We start from the raw sequence: 18,972 nt of genomic DNA, 5'->3' as shown, positions 1-18,972 counted from the left end.
TCTTTTCAGTTCTGGCCACCAAATTCTAGGAAGAATATTGGCAAGTTCGAGAGGATTCAGAGGAAACTGGAGGCCAAATTGTACAAGGATCATTTGAAAGAACTAGAGATGTTGAGCCTGTAGAAGAGAAGACTTATGGGGATGTGATTGCTGCTTTCAAGGACTTGAAGAGCTGTTATGTAGAAGAAGGATGGTCCTTATTCTGTTTGGTCTCAGATGGCAGAACAGGTAGCAATGGGTAGAAGTTGCAGAGAGACGGATTCCTCTTACGTGTTAGGAAAAACTTCTTAACTCTTAGCATTATCCAAAAGTGGAATCGGATGTCTTAAGGTTCTTCACTAAAAATTGCTTCCACCTCAGAGATTCTGTGTTCTCTTGATAGGTTACACACATAATGGGTTTGTTCTACTATTTTACAATTCCGTTCTTCCTCATTCCTGTTTAAGTAAGACTCATTAGTTGTCATGCAGGTCATAAATGTAGTTTGATTCATGAACTGTATTTAATTTTGAGGTTTGGCATAATACTTATTACAGATAACTGAATTCCTTGAATTGAAATTATGATTTGCTGCTTACAATTTTTTTATTGTGTTTCTTAGAGAAGTGGTCACCAAAATGAGGACATGGCACTGTATTACCCCAAGGGTACTTTGATCAGCCAGTTGGTGGGTGGGAAGATGGGATGCATCTCCATGGGTGCCAATGGGCTTGTCTCTTACAAAACCACATTTAACCTTCACCCATTGTCCTCCAACAATCCCCACTCCACTCCATTCCTCCTGTGTACAAGTTTTCTAACCCACCCCCTCCCAATTCTTGGTGACAGCCCTCAGAGCAATTTTAATCTTGCTAGAACTAGGTATCCATAGCAGGTGTTCTGCAGGTACCATTGGGAAAAATCTTCCCCTGCAACATATCCACCCCAAGAACACCTTGTGGCTATATCAAGCACCTTTCAGGGATTGGTCTCTGTGCTCCCGGGCAGATTGGTGAGTAAGAGAGCCCTTCCTGCCCAGAACTCCCTTTCCTGTTTTGGGTGGAACAGAATGAGGCCCAATGAGTAAGGAGGCATGGCATCATATATTTTAATATATCCTGGTACATTTGCATTTAATAAATCCCATTAACTAAGTGATTATTTTCCTACAAAAATTCACCCTTCTTCCTAACTTCCCTGTTTCTTGTAAGGGAACTAGTCACTTAGGTTCACCTCCTCATGACATCCTTGATTTCTCTGTCTCCCTCACTTAATATAGCACTTGCCATATGTTATGATTTCTATCTTAATAATACTTGTCTTCTATTCACTCACACAGCCACCTTCTTATGTAGACTAATGAGTGGCCTCCTAATTGAACTTCCTGCTGTAGGTCATTCCTCATTATTCCTGTCTCTTCCACACACTTGCCAACGTGATTTTCCTAAAGGGTAGATTGACTCTCTCTCTCTCTCACACACACACACACACACACAGCCCCAACTTCTCCCTCAGTAAACTCCATTGGCTCCCTCTTGACTTTAGAATTACATGTAAACTCAACTGTTTTGTCACTTAAAGCCCTAATTTACACATCTATATCCCACATGCCTTGTCAGCATTATGATTTATTAGTCCCCTTCCCTCACTCTGTGGTCCAACTAGATTCACCTTCTTGCTGTCCTTTTAACTCATACAAAAACACAACTAAATTATCCAAACCTAAAATTAACAAGTTATACCATTGATTAAATAGAACCATGTAAAGAAATAGGAATGGATTTATGTTGCAAATTTTTTGCTGTGTTGAAATCAGATAATTTATTTTTGCTTGTTGTTTTTGCATTGTATATGGTGTCACTACACAGACAAACATGACTCCTAGTGAAAAGCTGTTATGTTCACTGATTGTTATGACCTGTTATTTGGTTGTTGTGTACCTTTCAATTAAAAAAGATTTTAAAAAAAAGAAATTTTCTTGTTTGGCTAGGTACATTGATCAAATTGAGAAATGAATTACTAGGACATATGTAGGGATTTTTTGAAAATGGAGCATATTCAATCACATTGCAAATAAGGCTTTTTCTATTTCCTCTAAACAAAAAAATATATTTTTAAATGTTGTTTATTTCACCTTTAATCCTTTTAAACTTTTGTATATTTATAATGTACATGATATTGCAGCAGTATATGTGTGTGTGTGTGTGTGTGTGTGTGTGTGTGTGTGTGTGTGTGTGCATGTGTGATATAAATAAATATATACCTAATGGAAGTGCATGCTCTATAACATCTTGATGATAAGGGCGCATGAGTAAAAAAGTGTGGAGACCACTGTATTAGTAGACTCTTTTATGTAAAAGTTTTAAATTTAGAAATGCCATGTTGAAGTTATATATAATATTTTTATATTGTATGTATTCTTTTAGGTAAGAGATTTGTTGAGAATGTGCTTAAATCACAATGAAAAATTTTAAAGTAGAAATTTTTGATAGTCTTTCAAATAGGATAAATCATTTGTCGTGAAAATTTGCTTTTAGCTTCTCGGAAACGACATAAGAAGGACAAAGATGATGATAAAGCTTGGGAATATGAAGAGCGTGACAGACGAAGCTCTGGGGATCATAGGAGAAGTGGCCATTCTCATGAAGGCAGGAGGAGTTCCGGTGGTGGCCGTTATCGAAATCGCAGCCCATCAGATTCAGACATGGAAGATTATTCTCCTCCTCCCAGCCTTAGTGAGGGTAATCCATCAGCATCAAGGAATTCCTTATGCTTAAGATGCTACCTGATCTTACCTTAGGGCTAACTTTAAAATTTATTTTTTAAGTCCTTAATAAGCTAATTTCAAGAACTCTGCTCACTTAATTTGTGCAAAAGAAAAACATGTATGTTTAGTTCATATTGACACTGTTACTTTTAAAAGATATATGGAGGGGGCAGCTAGGTGGCGCAGTGGATAGAGCACTGGCCCTGGATTCAGGAGGACCTGAGTTCAAATTCGGCCTCAGACATTTGACATTTACTAGCTGTGTGATCCTGGGCAAGTCACTTAATCCCCATTGCCCCACAAAAAATAAAAAAGGACATTAATAAAAAAAGATATATGGAACAAAAATGAAATCAGCTTGTATTTCTTATTTTTAGTTGCTAGAAAAATGAAGAAAAGAGAAAAGCAAAAGAAACGGAAAGCTTATGAACCAAAACTAACACCTGAAGGTAAATTTAGTGGTTTTATTATGTTTCAGTAGTGTTCAGGTTAAATTCTCAGCTGTCTACATAAAAATAATTTTTTTAAAAAAATTTCCTCCACAACAGAAATGATGGATTCTTCTACTTTTAAGAGATTTACTGCTTCGATTGAGAATATTTTAGAAAATCTTGAAGACATGGATTTTACAGCATTTGGTAATTCACTTTAATAAGTATTCTGTATGTGTTACGTACCCAATACTTTCTGGGTGCTGCCGAGGGATATAGAGAAGAATAAGGTTCCTGGCTTCATGGAGGTATGACACACATTTGCGGGGCAAGACTGAAGCAATAAGAACAATTGAAATAAGTATATTATTTTGCGTTAGGTTTTCTGACATAGGTGCCAAGGGAGGTCAAAGAATAGTTAGATAGGGGTGAAATTAGAATAAGGAAGAGGAAACTTCATAATGTACTTAAGAATTGTGAAGACTTGAAGAATTGGGAGAGTGGGAGAAACCGGTTAAACAAAATCAGTATAAACATTTATAGTGTGGAATTTTTAAGGGATGGCACACTGTATTTGGGATACTAAGTGGATATGGGCAAAAATACTTAGAATGTCTTCCAACAGTGGATTTTTAAAGCTACTTCTGTGATAGAGTGAGACAGAGAACATCACTTCCCCTACTTTTTTTTTCCCTGCTTCCCCAACCCCTCCCCCCAAGAACTCAAGCAATTCAGTATAAGTTGTACATGAGCAGTCATGCAAAACATTTCCACATTAGCCAAGTTGTGAAAGAAAGCAGATAAAAACAAAATAAAGGAACTACCAAAAATTATGCTTCAATCTATATTCAGATACCATCAGTTCTCTCTCTCTCTAAATGGATTGCTTTTTTCATAAGCCCTTCAGAGTTGTCTTGGATCATTGTATTGTTGAAAATAACCAAGTCGTTCACAGCAGATCATCTCACAATATTGCTGTTATTTTGTATATAGTACATTTCACTTTGCATCAGCTCATGGGGGTCCTTCCAGGTCTTTCTCATAGCATCCCGCTCGTCATTTTTTTTAATAGTAAACTATATTTATATAGTACTTTAAAGAGAGATTTCCTTACAATAAACCCATGAAGAAGATTATTGCAACAACAGTAATAGATAACATTTATATAGTACCTTATACCTGACAAAGAATATTCTTCACAATAGCCCAGCAAAGTAAGTACCAATCATCATCCATCATCCCCTACTTTCACATCAAAAAACATAAAATAATAGATTTAGCACCGTTTTTTCTTTAGAAATCAGTTTGATCCAGACAACTTTTTGTTACATATTCTGGGATTTGTATACTCGTGGTCAGGTCACTTATCTCTACTTTTGTGATCTTTATAAGTATAGCAGCTACCCAGAATATTTTATATTTGAACCCAGTTCAGAGCAATATTTAATATTCATTTCTTCAGCTAGTATTAAAAAAATGAGCAGTTATATAAAAGCATTAAATATCAGAAGCACATTAGCTGCCTTAGTCACTTACCTTATGAATGGCTTTATGGTATGTGGCTTTTGATTTTTAAAGCACACATAATTTCATAGAATTAATTTCCCTAAGACCAAATTTTGCTAGTGTAAGATTGGCAGTACTAAACTTTTAACTTCAAGTAGGACATAATTTTCAAAGTACTCATTTTCTAAAACAAGTTTCCTATTCTAGTAAGAATTTCTGTTCCCTTGTCGCCCTTTTTAAGCAAAGATTTTGCCTGAGGGATGTTGCTACTTTTTGTTTAAGTTGGGGGCAGGGTATGTTTGTGTGTGTGTGTGTCTCCAGAGATACCAAGACTGAATTGCTCAGTTTAAGACTATTTCTTTAAAAATAAATCTGACTGGGGCAGCTGGATGGTGCAGTGGTTAGGGCGCCGGCCCTGGATTCAGGAGTACCTGAGTTCAGGTCAGGCCTCAGACACTTGACACTTACTGGCTGTGTGGTCCTGGGCAAGTCACTTAACCCCCATTGCCTGCAAAAAAAAAAAATTAATTTAAAAAATTAATAAATAAATCCGACCATTATGAAACATTTCTTTCACCTAAACTGTTGAAATTTTCTTTTAGGCGATGATGAAGAAATTCCTCAGGAACTGCTATTAGGAAAACATCAGCTTAGTGAATTGGGCAGTGAATCTGCTAAAATTAAAGCAATGGGAATAATGGATAAGGTATTTCTCTAAAATTCATACATATCTGTCTGGTAATAAATATTTGGAATTAACTTTTTCAGAGATTCCATATTTACATCTAATTAAAACGTAGATCAGAGTTTAATATGTTTATTAATTTCTTCATTCTTTAGAAAACAGTAATGATCATAACTATATCAAATTCAATAATTATGAAGCATTTGTTGCTCAGCAAAAAGTAAGCTGAAGCCATGGGGAGATAACAAACTCTGTCATAATCCTGGCTTTCAAGGAGTTTAATATATGTTGGGAAGGGAAAGTGGGAAAGAACCCTGATGAGTTGCATATACAGTTTATTCTCAAATATACTATATATACCATTTCATGAATAAATTGAAATCTTGCCATTTTTTGCTATAGATTTCTAAAAAATGAAAGTGCTAAAAAAAAAAAAAGAAATATGATACTACCAAAAGAATTTTTTTTTTTAATTACCAAAGTCACAGTAACAAAATCTGTGTTGGACAATGATCTAAAGCAGGATTATAGTACAGGTAACCTATTAGTCCTTCTTAATCTTTGATTTAGTAATTTCATCACACTTAATTACAAGCATTTATGTAAGAGCAATGAAAGTGTTAAGTGCTATGATGTTGACTCCATATAATAGCCCATTTTGTATAGCACTTTAAGATCTGCATTCCTGTGATTTCACTAGAACAAATATTTCCTCCATTTACACATTAGGAAACTCAGCTACTAAGAGATTAATTCACGTGTCATATAACTAATATGTTTCTGAGGGGTTAGGAGGAGAGAGTCAAACCCAGATCTGTAGGAATGTTACCTACTATACCATGTTGAATCTTTCCCTCACTGTAAACTATAAAGATAATTATTTCTAGTTTAAGGACAGTATAATTATTATTAAAAGTGTAGATGTATCTATGGAGTTGATATTTTTTTCTAACATTTTTATCAAAATTTTGAGTTCTAAATTCTCTCTTTTCCTCCCTCCCCACTCTGTCCCCTGTCAGATATAGGTTACACATAAGCAATTATGTAAAACATTTCCGTATTAGTCATTTATGGAGTTGTATTGAAAGAGGTAGTAGCTCCATCATAAAGGTTTATATTTTTTATCGTTTTTATAGAATTTAGTTTGAAAAATGTTTCTGTTGTTAACAATTTTTAAAGGAGCTTAGAAATCATACTTTTACTCTGCTTTTCTAATCAAGCCAGATAGTCAACAATGAATGTAGGATTGTTCCTATTAATGTTTATATTATAATGAGGAATACAATGATTTCTTTTGTATAACCAAATTTTTATTTATAACATCACAGCAGAGCAAATCCAAATCTTAGGTACTTGAGTTTCTCAAAGTTACATAATTATGTGTATTCCTAATTCTAAATGTATTAGAAAGTTCTATCAAGAACCTTTACTATTATAATATACTAAAAAACCTTTAAAATCTTATTCCTGGGACCAGCTAACTTACTGTTTAATATGAAAAAATTATGGGGAAGGGTAATTATGGATATTTGCTTTCTAATGAGGATATTTAAATAAAAAGTTTACATCAGATTTATATCTCAGCAGTTTCAACTGACTGGATTAGCATTTAATAGTTCTCTTTTGTTGGGGAGAAAACGTATTTTAATGATTTTAAATTTTTATAGAATTTCAGAGCTGCAAAGGACATTAACAGTCACCTAGTTCAGTCCTACCCTAGATGAAGAAACTGAGGATCAAAGAGTTTGAAAACTCCCCAAATCCATAATTAATGGCAGAGCTGGAACTAGAACCCGGCTTGCCCAAATTCCATTCTAGTATTTCCTATTGTATCTCATTGCTTCCTTCCTTCTTTTTTAGATTATTGTTTTTTATAATAAAACTCTATTACCTAACATTAATAATGCAATATATCAAAGATTTGTGATATCACAGGTAATAGTACACCAATAACTTTATAACAAGTCTGAATGGTGCTTGAGACACAGAGACCCTTGCCTGTGGACACATAAGGTATGATGTGTCAAAGGCAGGATTTGAACCCAGGTTTTCCTGATTCCTAACTCCAGTACTTGATTCCCTATGTTCCTCTTCCATTCAGATTATTAATTTGGTAAAACAATAACCCTAATAACTACCATTCACATAGTTCTTTAAGCTTGGTAAAGCACTTTACATACCCAATAGCCTTGTATGTTAGATCCTGCAGGTATTGTTAGTCCTGCTCATTTTGCAAATTAGGAATCTGATACTTCAAAAAGTTTAATGAGTTGCACCTAGTCACTTTGCCACTAAGTAGTGGGGATGTAATTAAGACCCATATCCAGTACTCTTCTCACTGCACCATAGACTTCAACCACACTTTGATCTTTTATGCAGAATATTATTGAATCAGTTAACAAATATCTATTGACTCCCTGCATTGTGTTAGACCTTATGTTTTTCAGACTCCCTCAGATTTGGGGGAACCTCAAGTATAATTATTTTAATTTTGAAATCAGCTCCTGTTAACCTACAGGTAGATTCTAGAGATGTATTTAACTTCTTCCATGTCTTTGTTAGACTTGCATGTAGCACTGTGCACAAAAACAAACATACTCATGACTGGCAACCAAGTGTCACTTGGGCTTTAGTTTCATCTATAAGCAGTCACTTCATTTCTCTAAGCTCCATTTTATTCTTCAAGAAGCTAGTTGAACTTGTTTATATTCTGTGTTTTATGAATCCTCTTTAGAATTATCACCATTTGTAATTGACTGTTATGCTGATGTATTCACTTGTGGTTTGCTGGTACCACAAAAACTACAAAATCCAAGGTATTGATTCCATCCTCAGAATCTCATTTATGTGATAGAAAATCCAAAAAGACAGAAGTAAGATTAGATTTCTCTCTTTTCTGCTGAGTAGTGGTTTCCTATTCTCAGGAATACTTAATAGAAATTTGAAAAGAGCCATTTTTATTAAATAATTACTACATGTTCATCTCATTTTCTAGAAATAATATAATCATTTGTACTTTCTTTATAGCTTGCAACTGATAAAACAGTAAAAGTGCTAAATATTTTGGAGAAGAATATTCAGGATGGGTCCAAGCTTTCTACATTGCTAAATCATGTAAGTTTAAGATGAATATTGATGATTCTGCTTTTAATTTTGTTAGCATTATATTATACTATCTTTGGTCTTTTGACTTACAAGTATCTTATTTTTTTGATTGGTATTTCTTAAATGAGTTTATGGGGTTTTTGTTGGGTTTTTTTGCGGGGCAATGAGGGTTAAGTGACTTCCCCGGGGTCACAGAGCAGTGTTAAGTGTCTGAGTCCAGAATTGAACTCAGGTCCTCCTGAATCCAAGACCAGTGCTTTATCTACTGTGCCATCTAACTGCCCCTGAGAATATTTTTTAAACACATTGTATAAAAAAGTTGACTCTAGTAAATGCAAGTTTTCTTTCCATTTAAAGCATGCATTTAAGAAGGTCTTTAAATAGGAAGGACATTCATATCAGTCATTCAGCAAGCATTTAGGCCTACTGTGCTATGCTTGACATAAAATATAAAGAATGAAATAGGGGGCAGCTAGGTGGTACAGTGGATAAAGCACCGGCCCTGGATTCAGGAGTACCTGAGTTCAAATCCAGCCTCAGACACTTGACACTTACCAACTGTGTGACCCCGGGCAAGTCACTTAACCCCCATTGCCCTGCAAAAAACAAAACAAAACAAAAAACAAAAAAAGAATGAAATAATTCCTAATTAGAATGAGTTTATATTCTAACAAAGGAGACTTGTGTATTTTTAAACAAATGTGTGTATTTACATTTGTATATTCATATGTACATATAATATGTGTGTGTTTATACATGTAAATTAAAAAGATGTTAAAAGTAAGTTGGAAGAAAAGGTGGCCAGCAGTGTCAAATGCAACAGATATCATGAGGACTAAGGAAAGAACATTGAATTTGACATTTGAAACTTTGGAAAGAATAGTTTTAATTAAATGGTGAAATTGGAAGCTAGTCTACCAAGGATTAAGGAGTGAGTGAGAGGAGAGGATGTGTAGGCTAGTATAGACAATTGTTTTAGGAGTTTGGCTGAAAAAGAGGAGAGAGATAGGATGATAGTTTAAGAATATGGTGGAGTATAGTTATGGTTTTTTAAGGCTAGGGAAAACTTGGCCGTACTTGAAGTCACCAGGGAAACAATTTGAACTGGTTATCAGTTGGTTTTTATTTGGTTTTTACTTAACACTGATGTTGACCTATCTTCACTTGTGATAATATTCATTCTAAAATTATTATTAAAAGCATCATATCAAAATTTGCTTTATTTTTTTCATATTCAGATAAAATTTTACAATTTACATCTCAAAGTTACTGTACCAAATAATGGTGATTTTATTTATATGAATATCTATATGTTATGATTGTTTATAAAGGGTTATAACAAATGGTAGTAATTGTGTGTTGGTGGGGGGTGATTGTTTGTAAAAGGAAAATCAAACTGCTTGGGATCTCTTCCTTCTTCACAGAATTATAGAGTTGGAAGGGGCTTTGTACCAGAGCATCCTTACAGATTTTGTTTGTGCAAGAATTAGTCAACATTGTATTAAACTGTGCTTTAAGGCTCTGTTAAGCTGCTTCATAGGATATAAAAGCATGCATTATATACCAGCTTTCAGAGTTTATTATCCAATTCAATAGGTGAAACAAATATGTGAGGAAAATTAAATAATATTTAAAGGCAGTCTATGATGATAATTGGTCAGCAAGTAGTTTTAAGAGTTTACAATGCAAGTACTGTGATAATCACACTATACTTAGTTTGATTTTGAAAATTTCAAATTAAACATTTATTGGAAACAACATCAGTCATCAATAGAAACAACTGTTTGTGTATGTGTGTAAATTAAATACATAAAACAACTTATCACTCCTCCTTCTAAGTACACATTAGTACTCTGTCATCCATTCTCATTCTCTTTCACTTATGACCATATAATTAATGTGTACTCCATTTGTCTGGTTCTCCTTTTTTACTTTACATTATTTCATAAAGTTTTGCACATTTCTTTGTATTCCTCGTACTTAATTGCTTTATAGCATAATTTCAGTTAGAATATATCCTGATAGTTTTTTAAATCATTTTCAAAGCTTTCCACAATCTAATAATGCAGGTACAAAAATCAAGAAGCAACCTCAATACCCCACAATTCATTTAAATTTCAAATATTTGTAAACACTTATCAACATCTTTTGTTCTTTACATCATCAGAATTTCTCCCAGCATCTTCTGTCTATAACTCTCCTGAGTTAGTCTCCCAAGGAGTCATCCTACATAACAAATAACAGTTTTTAAGAAAAAGAGAAGAGGAAAAGAATCAGTAAAACTAATCAATCCATCACAAAAGTCTGAAAATATATCCAATGTTCACGCCTGTGGACCACCTACCTTTGCATAGGAGTGCGTTGGGGGTGTCTTGTATATCTTCTCTTGAACCATTCTGGTTCTTTGTAATTTTGTTCCAATCACCTTCGATTGTTTTTGATTTGGTTGTTCTTTCCACAAAGAAGAAAGAGCTTTAACTTGAAACTACACTAGGACTTTTGAGACACTGTCTATGTAAGTGTAATTTTTTTTTTCACATTCCACCACTTTCTTTTTGTTCTGGAAAGATTACGTTTGTTTATACAAAAAAAGTTTCAATTTCATACAATCATTTATTTATCTTAACAATTCTGATTGCCTCTATCCCTTGTTTGGTAAAGAATATGTCTCTTAGCTATATGAAAAATATATGATTTGCTTCTCTTCTAATTTTTTTATGTTATGATCTTAAATATTCAGGCAACATATCCATTTTAAACAATTATTACCAATACTAGACAGAGTGTCCTCAAAAAGTGAAAAAGAAAGCACTCTACTTAGACCCCTTTTTATGGGGCAAATATAGTCCTGATACCTGAACCAGGAAAAATAATTATAGATCAATATCATTAATGAATAATGATTCTATAATTCAAAAATCCCTGCAAAAGAAACTAGTGATTCTTCTAAGAAATCATTCGTTAACACTAAAGACGCAACAATCAACATAATGAATCATGTTTTTTAAAACATCCAAAACAGCATGATTGTCTAAGTACAACACTCATTTATATTAAAATACCTACAAAGTATAGGCAAAAAGGTTCCTTTCTTCATATGATTTTTAAAGTATCTGACTAAAACAAAAAGTAAGCATTATACATAATAGGCATAGACTAGAAGCTTTTCCAATAAATACAGCAGTAAAGCAAGGATGCCTAACTCTCCTTGCTTTGTTTCATATAGTCTTGGAAATGTTAATAACATTAAGACAAGAAAAAGAAGTTACAGGCATAAGATAGGTAAAAAGGATTTGAAACTATCCATATTTGATGATGATATGATAGTTAGGAAATCATGGGGAATAAATAAATATATTAATTGAGATAATAAATCGCTTCAACAAAGTTGCAGGCTACAAAGTAAACCCACAAACATTCAACATACTCAGCCCCTGGAGCCCTGGACACTGAGATAGAATGAGGATTAGCCTTAATCTTTCCCGGAACCAGGCAGATACACTGCTTCCCAACAGTTTCTAAACTATGCCCGTAATGTGTACTAGACCCAAATACGTGTAACCCCCACGTTCTCGTTTGTTCCCTCTCTTTCTCTCTCTCTCTCTCTCTCTCTCTCTCTCTCTCTCTCTCTCTCTCTCTCTCTCTCTCTCTCACACACACACACACACACACACACACACCTACCTACTTGCTAGTTCCCCCCTAAGTATTGTCTCACTCCACTAGGATATAAATGTAAGCTCCTTATGGACAGGACTTTTCTGGTTTATTTATATTTTTGCTTAATATTTAGCCCAGTCCCTGACGGGGTAATTAATGGCTTGATGCTTTTTCATTCAGTAGTCTTCCTACCATTTTTACAATTCCAATTTGCCAGCTGAAAATAGTAGTTTTTATTTAGGTAAATCAGTAAACTTGACATTGTTTCCTCAGATATATTATGTTCATCAGAATGGGTATTTGGGGTCAGTTGACTTACAAACACTTAACAGTCTTTCTAAGCAGGTATATACTTTGTATACTTTGGATTTCATAATATCATTGTGTCCCACCAAAACCAAATCTTAATTTCCAAAGCTAAAAGATGACCTTGGCAATTTTCTTACCTAGAGTCCTTATTAATATATAGGAACTCCCATGAGGTTAAGTGACTTGGCCAAGATCACACAGGTAATAAATGAGATTCATGCTGAAGTCTTTTGACTCAGTTCTATGTTCTTTCCACTACAGTAAAACATTTACAAAGTTTTAACCATATGAATAAATGTTCATAACAACAACATAGGACTATTCGTTATATAGAAATAGTTTCATACAGCAACCTTAAGGATATTTGTACTTGATAATAACTATCTAAATGTAGAGTTCCATCTAGTGGTGAAAGTTGAAAGTAAAGCTCAATATGATATAATTATCATTTATGCTGTATTTTAAAAACTGAATGTATATATTCCTACTACATTAACAATCTGTTCTTTTGTAGAATAATGACACTGAAGAAGAAGAACGTCTGTGGAGAGACCTAATTATGGAGAGAGTTACAAAATCAGCAGATGCTTGTCTTACAGCTATCAACATTATGACATCACCTAATATGCCAAAAGCTGTATATATTGAGGATGTAATAGAAAGAGTTATACAATACACTAAATTTCATTTACAAAATACTCTTTATCCTCAGTATGATCCTGTCTACAGAGTGGATCCTCATGGCGGTTAGTTTGTCATTATTTATTGATGTACACTTTTTAATTTAGTCCTTAATAAAAATTTTCTGTTATATATTTTTCCAATTTAAGTGAAAAATGGAATTAACATGATTACTTCAGGTGGTACCATAATCTAATGCTGAAATTAGAAAGGGTATAGAAATACTGTCTGATTTATATTATAAATATGACCCTTTATCAATTATCTATAATCCTTCAATAAGAATTTATTTAGAAAATATCTTATGCACAGCAAAGCTAGCATTGTACTGATTTGGAAAAAATATAGCTTATATAGGTTGTTTTTAATCTCTGTCACCTTCTAATCTTTATCAGAGATGGCAGTGGATTTGTGGGAACAACTATATTAAGTTTTGAAATCTTTCCCTTTCCTTAACCTCATAGAAGATATTGGACATTGAATAATCTACAATTTGGCATATATTATCAAATTATTTTGATTGCACATTAAGTCAAATATGATTTGTTGTAGTCTCAAGATTTTAATTACCTACAAAGTATGCCATAAGTCATCTACTGCTATATAAGAATGTTTACTTTTCAAATTAATGTCATCAAAGACAATTTTCTTTCCCTTAGTAAATGGTTCAGGGGCTAGGGAGTTTGATTTCTTATTTGTAATTAATAAGAAATATACAGATATTTCAAAATTTCATTTTATCAAATTTATATTAATCTAATATAAAATATTTTGTTGATTTTTTTTTCTAACTTAAAAACCATTAGGAGGAGTATTAACCTCAAAGGCAAAACGTGCCAAGTGTTCCACTCACAAGCAGAGAGTAATCGTAATGCTTTATAACAAAGTTTGTGATATCGTTAGCAGCTTGGCAGAACTTTTGGAAATACAACTCCTGACTGATACAACAATCCTTCAGGTAAGTATTTCTGAGAGGTTTTGTAATTTCTAAACAATAACTTAAAAATAAAGAGTGGGTATAATTTTACTTTATTTACTATCAATAACAAATTAGAATTTCAACCTCAAATAGAATGTTTTTCTTTAAACTGCTACATTAGAGGTATAAGAGAGTTTTGACTAAAGATAAATTTTAAATGTAGATAAATGTTGTGATAAATGGCCTCTTGATTCTCTGAAAGATAAGCTACTATTTCCCCAAAAGTGGATCATGTTACAAACATGATTGGTGTGTCCTAATATTCTAAGTTTTTTTACTTGTCTTAGGAGGCTTGAAGTTTTGTTTTTTTTTTAATGCTAGAAATTATGCCCCTCGTGTGTGTGTGTGTGTGTGTGTGTGTGTGTGTGTGTGTGTGAGAGAGAGAGAGAGAGAGAGAGAGAGAATTGTATGGTCATGGAGTAGAATAAATAGCTCATTGAGCAGTTGAATGACTGGCAAGAAAAATTCAGAATGGTTCCCAGGGTCTTCTGGCTAATTCATAAGTAGGTTATCTGGAAAGTTTGGGCATAATAGTGAAATATTTTCCCCCCATATTTTTTGTAGATATCATCAATGGGAATAACACCATTTTTTGTAGAAAATGTCAGTGAACTCCAGTTATGTGCCATCAAATTAGTCACTGCAGTAAGTATAATTTCTATCAATTGGTTGTTGTTATTTTAATTATGTCACTAAGAAAATAATATTAACAAAAATATCATTTAATACTTGAAAGTTACTGTTATCTGTAATTTTTTTTAATCTTCATTTTTGTCGCATGTTGATGAATTATCTGCTTTATATATTTAGTAGCTAGATCTCTTCAGTTAAATACAAGAAGTTAGTGGTCCAGAAAAGCTTTCCTTGAAATTAAAAGTATTCTTAATAAATAAAATCATAATCATTCAAGACGATTTAGAGGTGAAATAATCATACTTATTCTCATTATTTCCCCTCTCCCCAGTAGAATTCAAGTTCCTGGAGGGCAAATTCTCTTTGGGTTTTTTCTTTGTAACTACATTGCCTAATACAATACCTTCCACACAGTAGACACTTACTAAATCCTTTGTTAATTAATAATAGAAAAATATTGCTGATGTGTGGCCAAATTCTCAGGATATTTCAAGTTGGAATTGATTATTCAGGGTGTTTAAAATGTTTGTCATGTTTATGTAAAGGTTGCTTCCTGAATGCTACCACTATGCTTTACACTGTAAATACAAGAAAGTCAAAAACCCTCTCTGCCCTTGAGTAGTTTATTTTCTAGTTAGGGAGGGGACATGTATACAATAAGGTACATACAAGAAACATAACAGAGCAGATAGAATATAGTTCTGTTGGAAATTAAAATCTGTCATTTTTGTTTTGAGCAAATGTTAATCTTTTGGGTTTTGTTTTTTTTAATCTTATGACTGCTAAATAGGTATTCTCAAGGTATGAAAAACATAGGCAGTTGATTTTGGAAGAAATTTTCACTTCACTTGCAAGATTACCAACCAGCAAGAGGAGTCTAAGGAACTTCAGGTAAAATAGAAGTGGTCCATTATAATGAAGGCCTCAGGAGACCATAGCACTATATTATAACTTATCTCTGCTTTCAGAGAAAGCAAAAGTAGAGATTAGGATAATAAGGCTGTATTCCTCTTTTCCTACAGAAAATTATTGTTGAGGAGAGTGAGCCAAGTGAGAGATCAACATCACTTTCTCTCATGCAACTTCTTCCTTAAGCCTGTTTTCTATATGAATCATAGTAGTGTAGCAAGAGCCCATCACACGTATATCTGATGTGAGTTCACTTGTTCTAGAAGTTACTTAACCTGCACTCCAGAAGACAAAAATAAGAATAATAGGTAGAAAATGCAGAGAAAAAATTTTTACCTTTATATAAAGATGCACTTTCTGACAATTAGTGATATACTAAAGTAGAATGAGATGCTATAGGAAAGCAACAGAATCCTTCTAATTGAAGGTCTCCAACTAAATGCTGTATGGTCACTGGGGGATGTGGTAGAGAGGGGTTTTTTTGGGGGGGGAGTGGTAAGGGGGTTGCTCATGTAGCCTGAATTAAATGCCCTCTGAGGTCTTTACCATCTCTGAGATTCTGTGTCATCACCTACTTTCTGTTATTTGGACTATTCTAAGTGATCTGGGAGTCAGAAAATCTCTTCCTTTCAACTTTACCTTGAAAGACTTGAACATTATAGTCCATGTGATGGATGTTTCATGGTTTATATTCTTCTTGGAAACTCACTTTTGAGAAACCAGAAAATTTAAAGTAGAAAATGCAATTTTCTTTACTAACAATAATAACAGCTAGCATTTACATAATGCTTTGAGGTTTACAAAATGCTTTGCAAGTATCCTCTCATTTTATCCTCATAACAACTCTCAGAAGCAGATTATCTCCATTCTAAAGTTGAGGAAACTGAGGTTAAGCAAACAGGTTAAGTAACTTGCCGTGGGTTACACAACTAGTCATTCTGAGGTCAAATTTGAACTCAGGCCTTCCTGACTCTAGCTCATTGTCCATTGTGCCACAGACTTAGAATGGAATAATAAATAGGGAGGAATAATAAGGATCTTACATGGCTTTTCTACTTGTACATTATTTATTAATCTGAAATAAGCTTTTATTATATTTTATAAGTGCAATCTATTTTATTTCGTCGTCATTTTTTAGATCTTTTCTGGCAGTGACTTTAACAGTGCTATGTCTATAAGTGTTCATTAATTGTTTATTAACATAATTAAGAAGAGTAGATTTTACAAATCTTTTGTTGGCAATATAATTTATTTTTATTGCCCTGCTCTGTTTGCCATTTACACAATAGCAAGGCAGCTCTTTAGAACAAAATGCTTGCTTCCCAACCTAATGCCAAAAGTTAGTTAGAAGTAGATTGAGGTTAGATCAAGAGAAAAATTAATAATATAATACAAAAAGAAAGAGCTCTGGATTTGGCACCAGGAGACCTATATTTAATTCCTAGCTTTGTCATTTGATAAATAGTTGGACAAGTCACTTAACCTCTCTGGGCCTCAGTTTCTTTTATCTGTAAAATAAGAGGTTGGATTAGATTTCAGGCAATCAATAACTCTATAAATTCTATCATCCTTTGACCTGAGATCAGCCAATCAATACACATTTATTAAGCGTCTACTATGTGCCAGGCACTGTGCTAAGCTTGAATCATATCTAATTTCTTTCACTAATTTTAGCTCTGTAACTTGGGTCAAATACCTTCTCTGGGCCTTAGTTTCCTTATCTGTAAAATGAAGGGTTAGCCTAAATGATATCTAAGATGCCTAATAACTATAAAAAGGAGATAAGGATAGTGAGGCTGGGCAACTTCCTAAAATTTCAATCATTTTGTGTCTCACAAGTTTCAGTAGTCTTTCACCATTGTCTCAAGAACAAAATATAAGCTCCCTTGTCATTTAGAGCCTCACAGTTTGACTTCAGTGCATCACTTGAGGCTGATGTACCTTACTTCCCCTCAATCACTATGCTAGGGCCAAATAACTTATTTGCCATTATATCACTTTTTTATTAATTTAATTTTCCTTTTGAGAAATCAATAAAAACAAAACTTGTTACAAATATATATAGTCAAAGCAAAACAGATTCCCACCTTAGTCATATCCAAAACATAATGTGCTTCAGTCTATATATCACTGAGGATAACATGTTTCAACATGAATGCTCTAGAACTGTGGTTGGTTGTGTTGATCAAAATTCTTAAATCTTAGAAAGTTGTTTGTCTTTACAGTATTATTATATAAATTATTCTCCTGGTGCTGTTCACTTTACTTTGAATTAGTTAATACAGGTCCCCCCAGGTGTCTCTAAAACCATCTCCTTCAGCATTTCTTATACAATAGCATTCTGTCATATACATATATTGTAACTTGGCCAGGCATTCCCCAATTGGTGGCTACCCATTCCATTTCCATTTCTTTGATAGGACAAAAAGAGCTGCCATAAATATTTTGGTACATATAAGTCTTTTTCCTCTTCCTTTGATCTCTTTGGGGTATAGACTTCAATATTGCTGGGTCAAAAAATATAGATAGTAGCTTTTGGGGTATCATTCCAAGTTGATTTGTAGAATATTTGAACCAGTTGATAGCACACCAAAACTGGATTAATGTGCCTATGATTACCCACAGCCTCTCCAGCATTTGTCATTTTCCTTTCCTGTCTGTCCTGTCAATTTCATGGGTGAGAGATTAAAACAACATCAGAGTTGTTTTAATTTACATTTTTCAGATTATTAATGATTGAGAACATTTTTTTCTTATGGTTCTTGATAGCTTAAATTTCTTCCTCTGAAAAATGCCTGTTCAGAACCTTTAACCATTTACCAATTAAGGAAATTGCTCTTTTTTTTTTAAATTTGACTCTGTTCCATATGTCTTAGAAATTCTACAAACATTTCCCCCAATTTCCCACTTTTCTTCTAATTTTAGCAGCATTGATTTTGTTTGTGCTATATATATTTCATGTAATCAAATTATCCATTTGTCCTACTCAAAACTGTCTCTGGTTTTGTCATAAGTTCTTCCTCTTCCTATGTCTGACAGGTAATTTCTTCCATGACCTTCTAATTTATGATGTTATCCTTTATGTTTAAATCATTTACCCATTCTGAACTTATTTTGATTCGTGGTGTAGGATATTGATCAAAATATAGTTTCTCCTAGACTGCTTTTCAGGTTTCCCAACAATTTTTGTCAAATGGAGGGTTCTCACCCCTCTCACTAGGATCATTGGGTTTATTATTAGGATACTGTGCTTCTTTTTTTCTACACATTTTGTAACTGTTTTATTTCATTGATCAACTTCTCTGTTACCCAGTTCAAAATTATTTTA

The 18,972-nt window shown here is 33.5% G+C and overlaps 1 protein-coding gene across 3 annotated transcripts in view; it reads left to right on the top strand.

Annotated features, from left to right (window-relative positions):
- Positions 1–18,972, top strand: part of NIPBL (NIPBL cohesin loading factor) — a 266,297-nt gene that overhangs the window by 197,219 nt on the left and 50,106 nt on the right. For all 3 annotated transcript variants that reach the window (XM_043983133.1, XM_043983152.1, XM_043983142.1), the window contains 9 exons: positions 2,517–2,720; positions 3,124–3,195; positions 3,295–3,384; positions 5,286–5,389; positions 8,396–8,482; positions 12,957–13,188; positions 13,930–14,081; positions 14,667–14,747; positions 15,526–15,626. In XM_043983133.1, coding sequence (XP_043839068.1) covers positions 2,517–2,720; positions 3,124–3,195; positions 3,295–3,384; positions 5,286–5,389; positions 8,396–8,482; positions 12,957–13,188; positions 13,930–14,081; positions 14,667–14,747; positions 15,526–15,626 — 1,123 coding nt within the window. The remainder of the gene's footprint in view (positions 1–2,516; positions 2,721–3,123; positions 3,196–3,294; positions 3,385–5,285; positions 5,390–8,395; positions 8,483–12,956; positions 13,189–13,929; positions 14,082–14,666; positions 14,748–15,525; positions 15,627–18,972) is intronic.

Source organism: Dromiciops gliroides, chromosome 1 (assembly GCF_019393635.1).
Source record: "Dromiciops gliroides isolate mDroGli1 chromosome 1, mDroGli1.pri, whole genome shotgun sequence".
Lineage (NCBI taxonomy): Eukaryota > Metazoa > Chordata > Mammalia > Microbiotheria > Microbiotheriidae > Dromiciops > Dromiciops gliroides.
This window is presented reverse-complemented; position numbering and strand designations above follow the sequence as displayed.